General features: G+C 46.7%; 2 protein-coding genes across 2 annotated transcripts; one reads left to right on the plus strand and one right to left on the minus strand.

Annotated features, from left to right (window-relative positions):
- EIF3L (eukaryotic translation initiation factor 3 subunit L) lies at positions 547-11,254 on the minus strand. Its single transcript, XM_021385327.1, has 13 exons — positions 11,111-11,254; positions 10,964-11,012; positions 10,677-10,887; positions 9,469-9,548; positions 9,122-9,183; positions 7,204-7,273; positions 6,430-6,503; positions 5,525-5,696; positions 5,112-5,266; positions 4,179-4,349; positions 2,674-3,171; positions 1,564-1,644; positions 547-806 (listed from the first exon to the last, which is right to left on the minus strand). Exons 1-13 carry the CDS (start codon positions 11,141-11,143, stop codon positions 768-770), a joined length of 1,695 nt encoding a protein of 564 aa, XP_021241002.1. The 5' UTR covers positions 11,144-11,254; the 3' UTR covers positions 547-767.
- ANKRD54 (ankyrin repeat domain 54) lies at positions 11,444-16,204 on the plus strand. Its single transcript, XM_021385341.1, has 8 exons — positions 11,444-11,726; positions 11,800-11,847; positions 12,827-12,925; positions 13,158-13,229; positions 13,582-13,629; positions 13,753-13,877; positions 14,756-14,863; positions 15,414-16,204. The coding sequence occupies exons 1-8, from the start codon at positions 11,504-11,506 to the stop codon at positions 15,483-15,485; spliced, it is 795 nt and encodes a 264-aa protein (XP_021241016.1). The 5' UTR covers positions 11,444-11,503; the 3' UTR covers positions 15,486-16,204.

The raw sequence follows: 16,813 nt of genomic DNA on the forward strand, positions 1-16,813 counted from the left end.
AGGGATTTTCCAGAGAAACAATTCCATTACATTATGGTCCAGGACTTGGGCATAACTTGTGCTGAAATAAAGCAGCCCCCAGCAAGGGCATCTTATCAGATGACCAAAGTTAATGTTAGTTGAATGCTTAAAAATAACCTCCCCCTTCCTTTAAAAACACCTTGATTCATTTGGGAGTATTTCTATTTCTTTACAGCTAAAAATAAAGTAAAAAGAGGGGTGAGAAGGCAAAGATGCAACCTTCTAGAAAAGCAACAACTGCTCAGGTTAACTCAATGTGGAGCAACGGCTAAAAGGAGTAATATTAGCTTGCAACTCTTTCCATATCCTGTGGAAATGCCGTTGAACAGCTCATTTTCTCTGTTAACCAACCCCACAGCCTTCCCTTGCTCATTGCATGCAGTGCCTTACACAGTATGTAGGACTACTCCCCAGCTACCAGCAACAGCATTAGCCAAAGACAGCACAAGCCAACAGCAGCTGCCTGTATCTTGTGATGCAATTATGTTCTTATACAAAGAAGGGTGAAAAAAAAGCATATCAGTATCTGAATGCTCACCGGGAAAATTCCACTCCTTTATTAGATGTCTTGTCCTTTGCAGAATGGTTTGAGCCAAATGAGCCTGCTTATTTAAAGTACAAAAACCTTTTGAGCCACAGGAGATTCCAGAAATGCCAGAACCCTGAGCTTCCCTCCCTCTCAACAAGGAGAATAATCTCTCCCACCCACTCCTCTGCTCAGGCTGACTGCTGCATCCACAGAATTTTTAGGGTCTCTGGCCCATCTTCTTCAAGGTTCGATTCAGCTGGAATTAGAAGAAAGCAAAAAAGTCAGAAAACACTCTGATTGGCATACACTGCTGTTCCCCTCAGCAACCCTAATCCAGTGTCTCTACTCCCTTTTCTGCAACCCACTCACAAAAATGCTTTCATGGAGGTGCAGGAACCATGCGAAGTAGAAGGGGAATTAGTTGAACTCCCTCTTCCTCTCCAGAAGGACAGAGGAAGATCTAGGGAGAAGCTGCAAAATTCTAGCAACGGTACACACACTATCAGGGAAACCTTCAGCCATCTCCTTGTTTCAGGATTTTGCTGCCAAAGCTTCCAGCCCACAGCAGCATCTGCTGGGAGAGCAGAGCAGTGGCAGCACGTCACCTCCTGGCTGAGCACAACACTGAAGTCATCCATGCTCCAGAAATCTGAGGCTGCTTTCTAGACCCTTGGTAATGGGGATATAGATGTGATTTTGTTACATTACTGAGAACTCCCACAATTATCTAGGGACACTGGAGTCAGCAGCTTCAGAAATTAAAACTCTCCTCCTCTTTTGCAATGAGCTTTAACTGGCTGAACACTTCTCACACAAAAAACAGCACTCCTTGTAAGTGAGCAGCTGCTGCTCAGACCACCTGCCCTTGCCCAGTGCTGTGCAAAGCTGAGGATTGCCCCAGCAAGGCACAGTACAGCTGTCACACACAAGTATGCTTTCTCCTAGCCATGCACAGCCCAAAGTCTTCCCCATTTTTCCTACAGAACTACACAGCTGTCCTGCCCAGGGCTCACCTCTTCAAACTTGTGGATCTGGCGGATGAAGAAGTCCCCATAGCGTCGAGCAACCTTTGTGTCTGCAATGTGGATCATGTCCTGGGGAAGGAAGAGCATGAGGTCAGGAAAAGGACTGTGCTACCAGGGGACAGCAAGCACTGCCAAATAGGAGCAGCAATGAAAAGGGCTTCACTCCTTAGCCCTAGTTCAGCATTGCACACATACCTGACCTGTACTAGACCCACAGCAAGTATTCGGTTTTATGTGGGCTGCCTTCTGTTTACCTGAGACAGGTCCCAAACTCACATTGTATTCATTTCCTGCATTGTTGCCCTCTGCCCATTTTCAGCTCCCTGTGCAGCCGTTTGACAGTCCCAACCCTGATTCCTGCTCTGCTTCCCTCGACCAGCAGCTAAGAGTGGTGCAATCTACTAGGAGAGCTAGGCTGCAGTGCAAGTCAGTTTGGTTCAGGTACACAAAGCACAAATGAGACCTTGCAGGTACAGCTCTGCACTGAGGGCAAGATCAAGGGGCAATCTGTTCCCCTTGTTTGGCAAGTAACAAGAAATCGAATAGCTACTGCTGTCTTCTTTGACAAATGAAGTCTTAGAAGATACTCTCCTGCACTTCCCACTGTGCTGAGCTCTAAGGGCAGGTTGGTGACAGGACCATACCTTGCATTTAGATATCACCTAGAGCAGACAGGGCTAAATGCTGCTTCTGTGAAAAATACAGCTGTAATGTGACAGATTAAAATTCCTCCTTTGTCAAGCAAAGGAGAGATGTAGGGGTACATACAAAACTGACAACGCCACCTAACACTGACAGCACTCTGTGTCACTCAGCTACCATCTCCGAAGGACACTGACAAACTATACCCTTTGTCCTGGGGACGACATTTAGGGAGATTTTTTCCTGGTTGAAACGATTACCAAAGCTGCCTGCAATATCCCATCATTGTTCATCCACTAGCACTTCTATTAAGCAGGGCTACAGCTTCACTGTAGGCAGAAAATTCCTTCACAGGCATGGGAATGTTTCCCACAGACTGGAGTAAAACCTGGTGCTGCCTCTTCCAGAATTTCCAGGGTGAAGGAATTTCCTAGCTAGCAAGGAACAGACACCAACCTTGTCAATATAGAAGTCAACTTCAGAGGCAGACTGGAACTCCCCATCCAGGGCAGATATGCCACTGGTCCATACCAGATTCTTCATCTTGTGCTTGAAGACGAGCAGCTGGATGCGAAACTCCTGTTCCGTGAGGTCCAAGAAGCCTGCAAGCTTGGCCACGGGCATGGTGGTATAGAGCTTCAGGAAGCTACGGATGGTGGAGAGCTGAGCCTGCTGCTGAACCTCATCAGCAAAGACTTTGAGCTGTTGCAGGAAAGGCTCCTTGTGATAGTTGGGGTGCACGTTGTCATAGTTGGGCACCACAGGGGAGAGGAACTTGGGACAAGCGTAACTGAAGAGCTCCTCATAGACCTGAGCATCGCCCTTCTGCATACGCAGCATCTTATCCCCGTACTTCTCTCGCAGCTGCAGGTGTATGCTCTCATCGATGCGCATAGGGTACATGGTGAGGGCGATGGCAAGGAGTGCATGCATCTGCTCGTTCTGTTTGTTGATCTGGGATGGAGAGGAGAGCCTGTTAGCCTGTCAACGTGCTCAGGACTTATGGTGCAGGAGAGAGCTGAGAGCTGCACTTTTCAGAGATGGACCCTTTACCCTGAGAACTGAAGGTCCTGATGCTCGAGGGGGACAGTGCAAAGAAACAGCACTTCTGGGCAAAGCAGATGAATGCTGAATCAAAGCTATCATCAATGAAAAAGAGTAAATGATAAGAAGGAAGTACACAGGAGTGAATGTATCCAGTGCCATACAGAACCTGGACAGCCAGAAAAAAAGTTGGGTGGTGCAAGAAAGCACAGAGGAATAGGCATAGGGAAGGAAGACAGCTTAAGACACATTGTTGACACACACACTGGCAAGAGACTTATCAGGGAGGCCAATGCAGAAAAAAACTGAGAAGGAAGATTCATATGAGTTCAGTCTTAAAACAGTTGTGTAGCTAAAACTTAAACACTAAATTTTTGAAGTATCATGGAATTAAGAACTGCACAATTCAGTTATGCAAGTGAATTAGAAATGAATCATAAGGATGACAAGGAGACAGTAGCAGCAGAGGGTAAAAAAAAACCAACAAAATAAACATCAGAGGCAGCCTGGGTGGAAAGAGACAGGAGCTTTGTTTTACCCATAATGAGTTTAAATAATCTGTGAATGACTGTACGATAATGGAAATATATCTGATGATGGAAGTACACTGAGACAGGAATGGGACTGAGATGTAAGGATCTTTGGCAAGAGTATCATTAGCAGCTGATATCCATTAGCAACAATGCCCAAGGGGAAAATGCAAGTGGAGCATGGGCAACTGCATGGTGAGCAACTAAACAAATCAGGAACACAGCCAAGAGAAAATATTAAAGGAGGTCAAAGGATCCCTTACTTACCACAAGTCCAGGACTATAAGGTCAGACTATTAGATGTAGGTTATCAGGTAACAGAGAATGGACAGGAAAGGGGACAGCAGCCTTTTCTTTCGGGAAGTCTATACTTATTCTATTTCTTACCATCTCATACTTGTAGGTCGTCCTCTGAAACATGCTCTTAGTCCTCTGGATGTAGAGGAGGATATTGGCAAAGACTCGGATGGCATCCTGGTAACGCCGCATCATGAGGTATGCAAAGCCCACGTAGTAGTAAGTGGTCACTTGGCACTCAGGCACCCGAGAGTACATGCTCTGAGAAGGATGGAGCAACAGACAGTCTTAGAGGGGAGACAGTCACCCTTGGCCTGAACAGCTCGGCCTTTAGTCCACTCTCACATATCTCAGGATACCTCCCCCCACACTTATCCCTGCGGTAGCTTCCTCTCTGCCTTAATAAGCAGACCATTCTGCCTCCTATGTTTCCCAGTTTCAGCTTTCTGCAAGCAGAGGACTCCTGCACTGTGCATAACACTGCTTTGTTCAACTGCCATTCTTGCTGCTTCACTCCAAGCCTTGGGCCAAGACTGAGTTGCAGCTGGACTTTTTTTAACCACTGTCGTCACAAGTAACACCTCTATCTAGGGCAAACACATGCAATGTAGCAGTGCGCACAGTGAGAACAGTCAAAAATAACAGAATGAGCCACAGACCAAAGTGGGATCAATGTATCCAGCTAGTAATGGGCTTTCACTTACAGTTCAAATAATATTCCCCATTACACTGCCTTGCACAACACAGCAAACAAACCTCCTAAAGAATTGGGCATATGTGCTACAACAGCAACAGTCATTATCATATGGCTTGACTTACTGCCAAAGCTCCAGCTGTGTTCAGCATACACAACTGTGGCACCAGACACTTCTTCCAGCTAATCCTATAAACAAACTCCTGACAACTGCAACAGCTACAAGCAGCTCCTCAGCTGTACAATTCATTAAAGCAACCTTTCAGGAGCCTATTCGAACAAAAGCATTTGGAAAACTACAGTGCGATGTTTACAACATATCTTATTACCTTCTTGTTGAGCTCAATGTTCTCCAGAACCTTGATAGCTTGGTAATAATCCCCCAGCAGAGAGTGCAGACGCAGCAGCCCAACTAGACTGAAATAGCCCAGCATCTTGTAGAGGGAGTGGCGACCATACTCACCAGCCACGCTTTCAGGATCACCTAGGGAAAAAAAATAGCAAACCATGATGCTGTCCTCCAAAGGAGAAAGCTCTTCTTTCAACACCTCTGTGTTTATAGGCAAAAGCAGCAAGACCTCCAATGTAATCATCAGCATTTTTCACATGAGGTTTACAGAACCTCTTCCTAGTTAACCTAACCCATCACTAAGGGTTTGATTCAGCTCCCAGACAAAACTAACAGAGCTTGGTCAAACCAAAGCAAGGCAGCACAGGCACCAACCTCACCCAGCTATCTCACCTCCACTTGTATAGACCTCTAGCTGTCGGTTGATGTTGGATTTGTCCACCAGAGAATGCAGCACATTAAGGACACTGTGCACGTTCCAGATCTTGGGATTGGAACGAAGAAAATCAATTTCTTCTTCAGACTTCTTGGCTGTCTTGCAGCGGTACTGGCTGAAAGACTGGAACTGGGGGGAAAAAGTAGATTTGATGATGAGGGAATAGTTTGGAGATGTTACATCTAAGTGCACTAAGCTCATGAGTTGATCACACAAATGCAGTACAACAAGCTACAAGTCACACGGAAAAAGGTTAATTTGAGATCACCTGGCAATTAAAATGGTAAATTATTCCACCATTAAAGCACCTAGAGAACATCTGATACTGTGCAGAAGCAATCTGAGAGAAAAGACCAGAAAACAGAAGCAAGTGAAACATCTCTTTGACAATTAGGACAGGCAACTAAATACATATTTGATGTCTAAAGAGGTAACAAGGAGAACGACCAATTCATTCGCTAAGAAATACAAAACTAAAGTCAAACCACAGAACATGAGAAAACTAGTATGATCTAGTATTTGGGATTATAGCAGATTTCAGTCAGCTGCCTTGTACAAACCACGCAGAAGTGAAGCTGAGTTTAAAAAACAAAACAAACCAAATCAATGCTAAGCAACAACTGAAATAGAAATAACAGTATCAGTTCAAGACTGCTAGTAAGACAGACAGGTCTCAGTAACTTAAAAAACCTGTACATTTACAACTACACCTACTTCACGACCCGCAAATAACAGCACTCACCTACGTTTTTTGATTTGCAATTAAACCCTAGATATGAGCCTCACAGAGAAGAGGATGATTGAAAATTCGATAGCATTAACACAAGGCTACCAAAAATACCCCAGTCGTAGAGGGACATACCTGGTATATGAATTCATCAATGATATCCCAGAGCCACTGGTTGGGCAGTTCCAAAGGAGCAGGGCCATCAGCATCTGCAGAAGAACATCAGTAACAGATGAGAGGCTTAAGAGGCCTTGAGCAAGGACAGTGGCAGAATTGGAGGAACAAAAAGTCAAGAATACAAGAATCTCTGCAAGTTGGAAAATGCAGCAGCAGATGAATGAAGCTTCTAGCAAGAAATCAATACGTAGCTCTGGCTAACTCAGGTGCCTTTATTTTTAAAGAATATGAGTATTGGGTTAGTCTCCAAAATGTGACTGCTCAACAGTAGTGGTTCTTGGAAGCAGCACAAAAATTTTAGGGGTCTGTCCCAACCACTCTTTTCTCTGCAAGACTGGCAGGGAGTCACAAACATTTAAATTTGTCCCAAGTGAAGTCAAGAACAGCAAACATCTGTGAAACACCATTGCAAGTTCTTAACTTACTTCTATCAGAAAGCAAAATGAAGCTGTAAGTGAAAATTCTCAGCAAGACAGAAAGCTAAGTGATTTTTTTTTTCTTTAGGGCTTTTCAGAAAGCACTGTAAACTATTCGGACTTTTTGTGGTTTTAAATGCATGGATATAAAGTACTCTTCAGTCTGTAAACTTAAACATATGGAAAGCTTATAGACAACTTATCTGCATGCCATCTATACATAAATACGTTTCGGTTTCTCTCCCTTTCTCTGTCTTAATCCTCTCTATTCACGCTCCTCCAAAATTCAAACCAAAAATTAATCGCAGCAACTCACTGAGGATGTAGTTGAAAAGATTGCAGTAGTTATAGTAGGATTCAAATCTCTGCTCCAGAGTAGGCCCCCCCTGCAATGAGAAGGCAGTACAGTCCATTTAGTCTGAAGTACAGCAAGACTAAGTTTACTGGCAATAGCATATGAAGGACAGTCAATGGTCATGGCAATAGGTCTGTTCTGGTGACATTAGGGCTGATTTCAACCACTCACCAGCCACTACCACCACCCAGAAAGCACGAAATTGTCTCACTATTATCCAGTAGAAGAAGGCTGCCTTTTCAAGTCCAAGCACTTTCTACTACAACTGAGCAATGAAGTCTCATGTGATTAGAATGCTTTAAGTTTCCTTTTCCTCCATTCCACTGACCAGACCTAAGAACTGCCTATTAACTTCCACGGCTTCTTGTCCTCCTGTCCTTGTGAAAGGCCTTCATAAATCCTGACAATGCTGCTCCTTCTAGACAATCACATCATAGAATCATAGAATGGCTTAGAAGGGGCCTTAAAGAACCCTGCCTTGGGCAGGGCTGCAACCCCCCAGCTGAGGCTGCCCAGGTCCCCATCCAGCCTGGCCTTGAAACTCCAGGGATGGGGCAACCACAGCCTCCCTGGACAGTCTGTGCCAGAGCCTCACCACTCTCTGCATAAAGAATTACTTTTAAATGCTTTGGAAGACCAATAAACACAAGAGGGAATCACTCCTCTTCCTAGAATTACCTCGTTTCACCTGTAGACACCCCATGGGCAGCTTGGGAACCTCCTACAGAACAACTCAAGCAACCAGTCTCACCTGTTAAAGCAAGTCTTTGATTTGGGAACTTCAAAAAGACTCCTGCATTCACCCATTTCTCCACCCTCTGGTCCAAACCAAAACTGCAATTATTATTCATTCACCCTGTAAGTCACACACCTGTTCTGCTTCTTTCTTACAACCAAGAACTACTTTGATTTTCCTACTGACTTCAGATTAGCCTTTTTAAGGGAAAGAAGTGTGGGTTTTTTTTAAATAGACCATTATTCCTTCTGTTTCCCTCTCTTGTATCCTTTGTGATGCCCATGCTTTCCTCTCCACAAAGCACTCTGACTCCACATGGTCTTTCAATTACAAATAACGCAGACTCCTCTTGTGACACCCCCTCATGCACCTGCTAATCTGAATAACAAATAAAGAGCCATGAAAAAACACACAAAGCAAATTGATCTATAATTCTTGCAGTTACAGCTCTATCAAAAAGAAAATTCAGCTACTTCCCAACATCTCCTTCTTCCCTAACTCACTGCTGTGGTATAACCCAGCAGCAGCTCAGCACTTCACAGCTGTTTGCTCATTCCCTCTCCACATGGGATAAGGGAGAGAACTAGAAACAAAACAGAACTTGCGGGTCAAGAAAAAAAACTATTTACTAAGACAGAAGAGGAAAATCCAACAGTAACTATTTACAAATATATATATATGAATATATATTTACATATTATTATGTAAATATCTTATATTTACATATTTACAATGTTATCATATAAATATATTTACATATATTTACAATTATACCTGTGAAATATATGTATATAAATATAGGTGTATATGTAAATATATGCGAATGTATATCTATATATGTAAATATATGTGTGTATATATGTTGCCACAATGTAATTACTCACCACTAACAACCAAGACTGGGGAGACAACTCAGGAACACTGACAAGTCTTGCTTTTCAGAAATCAGTAAATCTTTACTAAGCTGACAAAAGGCAAGGATTTTAAACTTCCCTAATACAAACTTGACTTATACCTCGTAAGCCGATCCAATACTGTTCTGCAAAAATTATGGAACCACTGATGCTGTAGTAGCAGTGCAACTCATTAACTTTTTTGGCAGAGAAGCCAAGCACAACCGAAAGACACAGGGCAAATACTCACGCTGACTTTGGCATAGATATGCCTATAGTACAGCTCCTTGTATAGGATGAGGAAAACTGCATCTGGAAAAGATGAGAGAACTGGACATCAGCAAACCACAAGGCACATAGGCAACTGGATCTCTGAGGCACTGGTGGTGCTCCTCACTGCCACAGTTACAATGACAAACACAAGAGGATGCTTCATTCATTTGACTTTCTGACAGGAATCAAAAGAAGCAGCTGCCACAGTGAACAAAGATGAGTGACTAACAAATCATGAAAACCATGCACCAGCTCACTAATAGATCAAAAGTGATTTAGTTTCTTCATTCTCTGATAATGAATCAGGGGAAAAGAAACACTTACCATTTCCAACCTGTGGGGCAATGGCCTCTGCCTCTGGCCATGGGGTGTTCTTGAAAAACCTTTCAGTCAGCTTTGTCCAGCTGAAAGACAGACACACATGTGGTATGAGAAACTGTTTCTCAGTATCAGAGCTGAGTTACACATCACAATATAGAGGGCTTGGACTCGAAAGAAGTAGAACACTGTCCCCCCTTTGCTAACATCAGTGTTGAAGCAAAGAAAGAGAATGGCAAATAAAGCAGTTAAAAAATTAATCACAGAATGGCTTGGGTTGGAAGGAACCTCAAAGATTATCTAACTTGCAGCAAGGTTGCCAGCCACTAAATCAGTTACTAGACCAAGCTGCCCTGGTCTCTACCCAACCAGGCCTCAAACATTACTAGGGCATCCAAAACCTCTCTGGGCTGCCTGTTTCAGTGCCTCACTAACCTTCCAGTGAAAAATTTCCCCCAGCATCTAATCTAAATCTTCCTTCTTTTAGTTTAAAACCATTCCCCCTTGTCCTATCACTATCTACACATGTAAAAAGTTGATTTTCTTCCTGTTTATAGGCTCCCCTCAAGTACTGGAAGGCTGTAATGAGGTCTCCCCAGAGCCTTCTCTTCTCCAGACTGAACAAGCCCAGCTCCCACCCTTTCTTCACAGGAGAGCTGCTCCAACCCTCTCGTCATCTTTGTGGCCCTCCGCTGGACTCGCTCCAACAGCTCCACATCTTTCTTGTGCTGGGGGTGCCAAGCCTTTAAGTACGGAATGGTTGCACATGTTACGCTCGCATTCTCTTTATGGTAATGTAACACAGCTACAAGCAAGATAAGGAATATCTGCAGGGATTATGGAATCATAGAATCACAAAGGCTGGAAAAGACCTCTAACACCATCCAGTCCAACCGTCCCCCTACCACCGCTGTTTCCCACTAAACCATGTCCTTCAGTACAACATCTAACTGATATATGTGGAGGTCACTTTTTGCTGCCAGCATATAAGACCAGTACTTTCTTTCAGACACGTCACAATCCACATAGATTTATGTTACACTAATAACCCAGAAACATAACTTTTTTTTCCTCAGTGATCAATTGAAGCCTCAGACTATTTTAAAGAAGTTCACAGTTTGGAAGGAGAATGCCAGTGTTTCCTTTTACGGGCTGGGAGCACTCTCATCACATTTTAAACAGCGATTCCCCTCCCCGCGAGAATAGCCCTGCACCTGTTCTCATAGATGTCCTGGATCTCATACACCTTCTGGTCAATGACATCACTGGAGACACGGCTGGCCTGGAGCTCGTACACCTTCTGGTCGATGAGGTCGGACACGGTCTTGTGGAAATACTGGATGAAGTTCTTGATCACCTCGGGGATCACCTGGTAGGTCTGCTGCTCGTACTGCCGCTCGTAGGCCAGGTCCTGCTTCGGGTCTCCTGAGGGGAGAGAGGCGCCGTGTGGGCTCGAGGCCTACAGCCCCCGTCCCGCGGAGCGGCCCAGGCGTGCACTCACCCGTGTGCATGTCATAGTCGTTGGAGTAGGCGTACGGATCGTAGGCGGCCTGTGGAGAGACGAGCCAGCGAGGTTACGGCGACGAGCCCGAACTCGATCCGCAGACGCACCCCACCCCCTCCCCAGCACCCCGGACCCCGCCCGCACATCGTTGTCGTAGTCCTCCCCCGGGTAGGCCATGGCGCGGCGCGGACCCTGGGCAGCCAGGAAGAAGGGGCGGGACCAAGAGGCACGCTCTGGGCGGCCGGCCGGAAAATGCTACGGCGGCGGAGAGGCTGTTCAGCCTTTCTATTGGTTAAAATGACTGCCTGTCCTCAGCGTTTTTTCTCTCTGATTGGAGAAGCTGCCTGCCCGTCAGCTCACCCTGGGCACCGCCTCTTTTCTCGCCTCCTTTCCATCCCATTGGCTGTACTCGCTGAGTTGAGGTGACTCTGATTGGTCGAGCGGGGCGTTGCTACAGCGACGACCCTTCCCGCCCCTCTCCTCGCACCCTGAGCGGCCCGGCCCGGCCCGGCCCGGCCCGGCCCGGCCCGTAAGGGAATGGAGGGCGGTAGCGGGGCCGCGGCCGAGTCCGCTGCGGGGACGGAGTCGGAGCCGGCGCTGGGAGGCGGGATGGCGCTGGGAGGGGCGACGGGAGCTCCCCTCGGCTACCTGCACGTCCTGTGGCAGCGGGAGGAGCCCGCCGGCAAGATCCCGGCCCGCCGCCTGCGTAGGGCCACCCGCCTCCACCGCCGCCTGGGGCCTACGGGCAAGGAGACCCACGGTGAGCGGCCTTCCCCCTTCCCTTTCCCTTTCCTCCTCCGTATTTCCCAGTAATGGCTTTCTTTCCTCCACAGCTCTGAAGAGGCTGCGTGAGGCTGCCAATGGCAATGACCTGGACACAGGTGAGACTTCTGCCAACCTGACATGGGACCGCTTCCTGGGAGGGCAGTTTGTCAAAGTCCTTTGTTTCAGCAGAGGACAAGGAGGAGGAAGGTGCAGATAGTTTGCAGAAATAGTGCTTTAGGTGCTGCAGATCTAGAAGTTGCTTTTCTCAAGCCTTTTGTTCCATTGTCTGAGCAGAGCGAGGCTGATTGTAATACTGATTTTTTTGCTGCATCGGATTCGTAGTGCTGGTTGTCCAGCTGCCTCAGGCTAAATTAACAACTTGCTGTTATTCCAGCTTTTTGGTATGTAACTTTTGCCCGCTTGTCTGCAGCAGGAAAGTAGTCTTGCAGCAAGATGGAAAAGTTGTGATGATCCAAGCGTGTCTGATCTCAAATGTACGGTCTGATATTTGGGTAGTCTTGTGTGGAGCCAGAAGTTGAACTCGATGAATCCCTTCCAACTCAGGGTATTCTGCAGTTCTATGATTCTAAGGCATGCCACGTGTGACGACTGACGGTATGACACGGATCAGAGCCCTGGCCAGCCTCACATCTGCCTCTCACAGTGATTCATGGCCTCTCTGTGACTCTCTGTACTTCTCTGTACAGTAGACTAGTTGGGTTTTGATACTAAGTATTCAGCAGCAACACTGGCTTATGTTCTTTGCCCCCTGTCGTTGTTCCTTCTTTGTCTGTACTGTTCTCTCAGTTGTGCTGGCCCAACTATTCATCAGACCGTGTTGTGAACAATTGGAAACTGATCTGACTTGTATAAACCCCTGACATGTCATAGTGGGGTGGAGGGGGGCTGTCTGTCATGCTTTACCCTCCAACTCCACAGTACACTTTGTTTCTTGAACTGACGGATGCAGTCATTTGTGAGCTCTGACCATGGGCAGAGTCCATATTTGCCTGCAGAACTGGTAGTAGCATCACCTCTTTCTGATCAGGTGTCCCTTCAACTTACTTGCATCCTTTTCCTCCTTGACACTGTCAGTGCAGCAACTCCTGGAGGATGGAACTGACCCCTGTGCTGCGGATGACAAAGGCCGGACAGCCCTGCACTTTGCCTCCTGCAATGGCAACGATCACATTGGTGAGTGGGAAGGGGATCCAGCTTGTCCATAGCAGAGATTACAGAGGATGTTCTTTATTTTCCATTTCGTGTCTGCATGAGCTGAACAGAAGCATCCCTTGTGCAGCCTGCTGGCTGCCACATGGATCTCTGGCTCAGTGATGTGCTGCCAAACAAAGCTTCTTTCACTAGTAAGGTGTGGTCAGTGAGGCAGAGGGAAGGTGCTAACATGGTTCTGTGTTATTGCTTCCAGTGCAACTGCTTCTGGACCACGGGGCTGACCCAAACCAGAGAGACGGGCTGGGAAACACTCCCTTACACCTGGGTAAGTGCCAGTCAGATGAGCTTTGCATGCAGAGAGATGAGGTGACCACTACATACTATTTTTCCTCTGCATCTTCCTTTTTCCCGGTGCATAATACTAAGCATCCCCAGCTTTAAGGACTTATGATTCCTTAGCATTTTATTCACATCACCCCTCAGGAGGGCTTAAGGGTCAGAGTTTGAGAAGATCCATTTCCTTCCTTCTGCCAGCCCTGAGGAGTATGAGATGTGTTCTAGCAAAAGTACCCAGGCCAGAGCATGAGGTTATGCTTAACAGTGGGGCTGTTGAGCAGAAACTCCTTTGTTGTTTGCTAGTACCTCTGAGCTGTGTGTCCTGTGTTTTCCCTCCCCAGCTGCCTGCACGAACCACGTTCCCGTCATCACCACACTGCTGCGCGGAGGTAACATTTCCTCTATAACATTTACTACCTGTCCCTTTCCTGCCCTGCCCCTGTCAATCTTCCCTGGGAACACTAAGTCTTTAAGACACACCTCCCTTTCTGCCCTTGCTCATGCATTTGCAGGGGCCAGAGTCGATGCCTTGGATCGAGCTGGCAGAACCCCGCTGCACCTTGCTAAGTCAAAGCTCAACATCTTACAGGAAGGAATCTCCCACAGCCTGGAGGCCGTACGCCTTGAAGTGAAGCAGGTAAAACTAACAGTCCCGTGTTCTGGTAAAGCTTTACAGCCTCTGACAGTCTCCTGTATCCTTTCGGTCAAAGATCATTTAGCAGCTGTTTTAAATACCTGTCTCTAGGCTTTTAGCTTCTCTGGGGAAAGTTTGGCTTTTTCCTTCTGTTTTCAGAGACATTCATTTTTCCAACTACTGCTCTGGATTTTTTTGTGACTTTTCTTGTCTGTGGTAGGCCAAGCATTGAATGTCTTATTTCTCAGGGTGTATGGGGCACTCTTTTTTCTTCAGCTACTGTGTAAGACAGATGCTGTGTGGCAGGAGAGGAACCACAGCATGGAGTTGTAGCTGTGGCACACACTTCAGCAGGGACTCTATTTTGTGGGGCATTCCCAGTGCAGCCCGCACTGCTCTCATATGTGGGGGCATGGGAGAGTAAAGCAGTCACATACGTGAGGTGTGGGCTTTGCTTCAGGAACCACAGAATAGCCATAAGGGTTTTCATTCTTCATGCACAAGCAGAACCTGCGGGAGTGGGAAGTCCCTGCTCCTCACAGTGAGGGAAGCCAGCTGGCCATGAAGAAAAGCTTGTGTTTTCTTGGCAAGCCTACACTTTGTACTTCTTCAGCTGAGCTTCTCTCTCCTGGTCTAAAACCACACAAAAGAAGCATAATTGGTCTGCCTGTGGCTGATGGACACCTCTGGTGACTCGCTGGCCTCTGATAATACCTTTAGTGCTCTCCGGTCGCTTTGCATGTGCTATTTTCTATGGATCATGTGCTCTGCCACGTACCTCAGCATCAAGGCTGAGCTTGGCGGTTTAGCTTCTCTTCCTGTAAAAACACTGCAGCCTGATGCTGCTGGCTGATGTTTCCTTTTATGCCCGTTGGCTTCAGATTATCCAGATGTTGCGGGAGTACCTGGACCGTCTGGGGAGGCATGAGCAAAAGGAACAGCTGGATGACCTCTGCTCTAAACTACAGATGACCAGCACAAAGGAGCAGGTAGGTAGTGCTGAGCTACGATGACTCACCTATTTCTGCTGTGACTTCTGTGTTCAGGAGAATTCAGCTACATAAACAAGGTGACATTGAAAACATGCTTGTGGATGTGTTGTTGCTGGGTGAAGTAGCCAGGATAGATGATGACTCTTTTGTTTGGAGTTTAACAATTTCTGCATTTTGCTGTGCCTAGCAGCTCAGCAGATAAATTGAAGATCAGATTGACTGAGAGCATGATCATTTTAAGGCCAGAAGGTAGCACAAATACTCATTGTTGAGTTCTGGGTACTGCGTCAACACGCTTCTATTTAAGGGCTGGCTGTATTGTCTGAGGTAGAGTTCAAACATCAGCCTCCTGAGGAAAGGTGAAAAGCTCGTTTTGCCTTAGATAAGGGCTTGTTTGAGCATGATTGTGGAACCAGGAGTTGTTGCATACACTCAGCTTGGGCATTACTGGTGATCCTGGTGGAAGAGAGGTCCCTGCTGCATGGGGGTTTCTTGTGGTGGACAGCTACATTCCTGTGCCTGATGGCCAACTGTATTCTTCTGACAGGTGGATGAGGTTACAGACCTCCTGGCCAGCTTCACATCGCTCAGCCTGCAGATGCAGATGGAGAAGAGGTAACGGGCTTCCAAGTCATCTCTCTGATCCGGAAGGAGAAGCCTTAGAGAAGAAGGCCTACATCCCAGATCACTGAATAAACATTGCAGGCCCTGAGGGTGCTGCCATGGTTGCCTCAAGAAGGGGCAGTAGGATTTGGACAAGAGAGTGCTGCAGCTGAGACTTTGGGGGAAAAAAAACTAAATAGGCTGGCACTGAATAGGGTACCCCTTCCAGAGGAGAGGTATTCTGCCTTCTCCTTAGCACTCCAGTTCAGTGTAGGTGGTGGCTAATGCCATGGATAATTGCCAGCATCACAGATCTGTCTGCTTGGAACTGGCATCTTTTGCCACTAAACTGCATGGGGGGGTGGGAAGTGGGCATCTTGGACAACAGAAGGCTTTGTGCTGTAGGAATAACACGTACTTAACTCTGTGTGGTAGCAGCTGAGCAAACATACTGCCTTAGGAAGCATGCACCGAGACTTAATCCTAAACTTCCCCAGAGCCTGCAGAGTTTCTGGCAGGTTAGGTATGGGATACAGTGCTTGTAATCAGACCAACAGGTTCCACTGGGCCTGGTTTGTAAAACGCTGCCAAAAGTCAATGCTTAAACCTTAGAGTGAAACGCTTGTGAAGAATACCCAGGTAGGCATCAGGTCAGAGCTACCCTGGTGCAATGATAAGGGTTAGGGAATGACTTAATCCTAGCACGGTTTTAGGCACACAGCTACATTTTATTTGGAAAAAAAACACCAAAGTCATCCTAAGTGACTTTGCTGTTTGTCGCTACTAGCTGTTTCAGGCTGGAGGTCCAGTAGCAACAGGAGGTGCCCCACATCGTTGGGCTAGGGTGGAGGTGGATTTGCAGCTGCCTTAGCCACACCAGACCCAGAACTGACTGACACTCATCCTGCATTTCTTGCTTGTGGAGATGCTCTACTCCGGGGTCTGAAGTTCAGCCTGAGGAATGAGTAACGACCTCTGCTGGGAGCCCGGAGTGATGCAGGGAATCACCCTTGCTACTCTTGTTTCTGCCCCGCTGTGGTTAGTAACAAAGACATGGTAGTTTTGTTTCGAAGCAGGGATCTGTGAAGTCTTGGAGATGGGGCATGAACAGTAGCAGGGAGACAAGAAAATATGCTGCAGTTCCCACCTGTGTGCCCACCTAAATGACATGATGTGCTGGTAGCAACATGCATCCACAGGTTAGGAATCACTGCTTTGGGGTGTCAGTTCTTTAGGGTTGTCATGGTTTTGTGATTTTCGGTTACTGGTATTCCACATCATAACATCATGTAGCGAATGTACCTGGTTCTCAGAAGAGAAGGACTACTATATTCCCCACAGTAC

Source organism: Numida meleagris, chromosome 1, assembly GCF_002078875.1.
Source record: "Numida meleagris isolate 19003 breed g44 Domestic line chromosome 1, NumMel1.0, whole genome shotgun sequence".
Taxonomy (NCBI): domain Eukaryota; kingdom Metazoa; phylum Chordata; class Aves; order Galliformes; family Numididae; genus Numida; species Numida meleagris.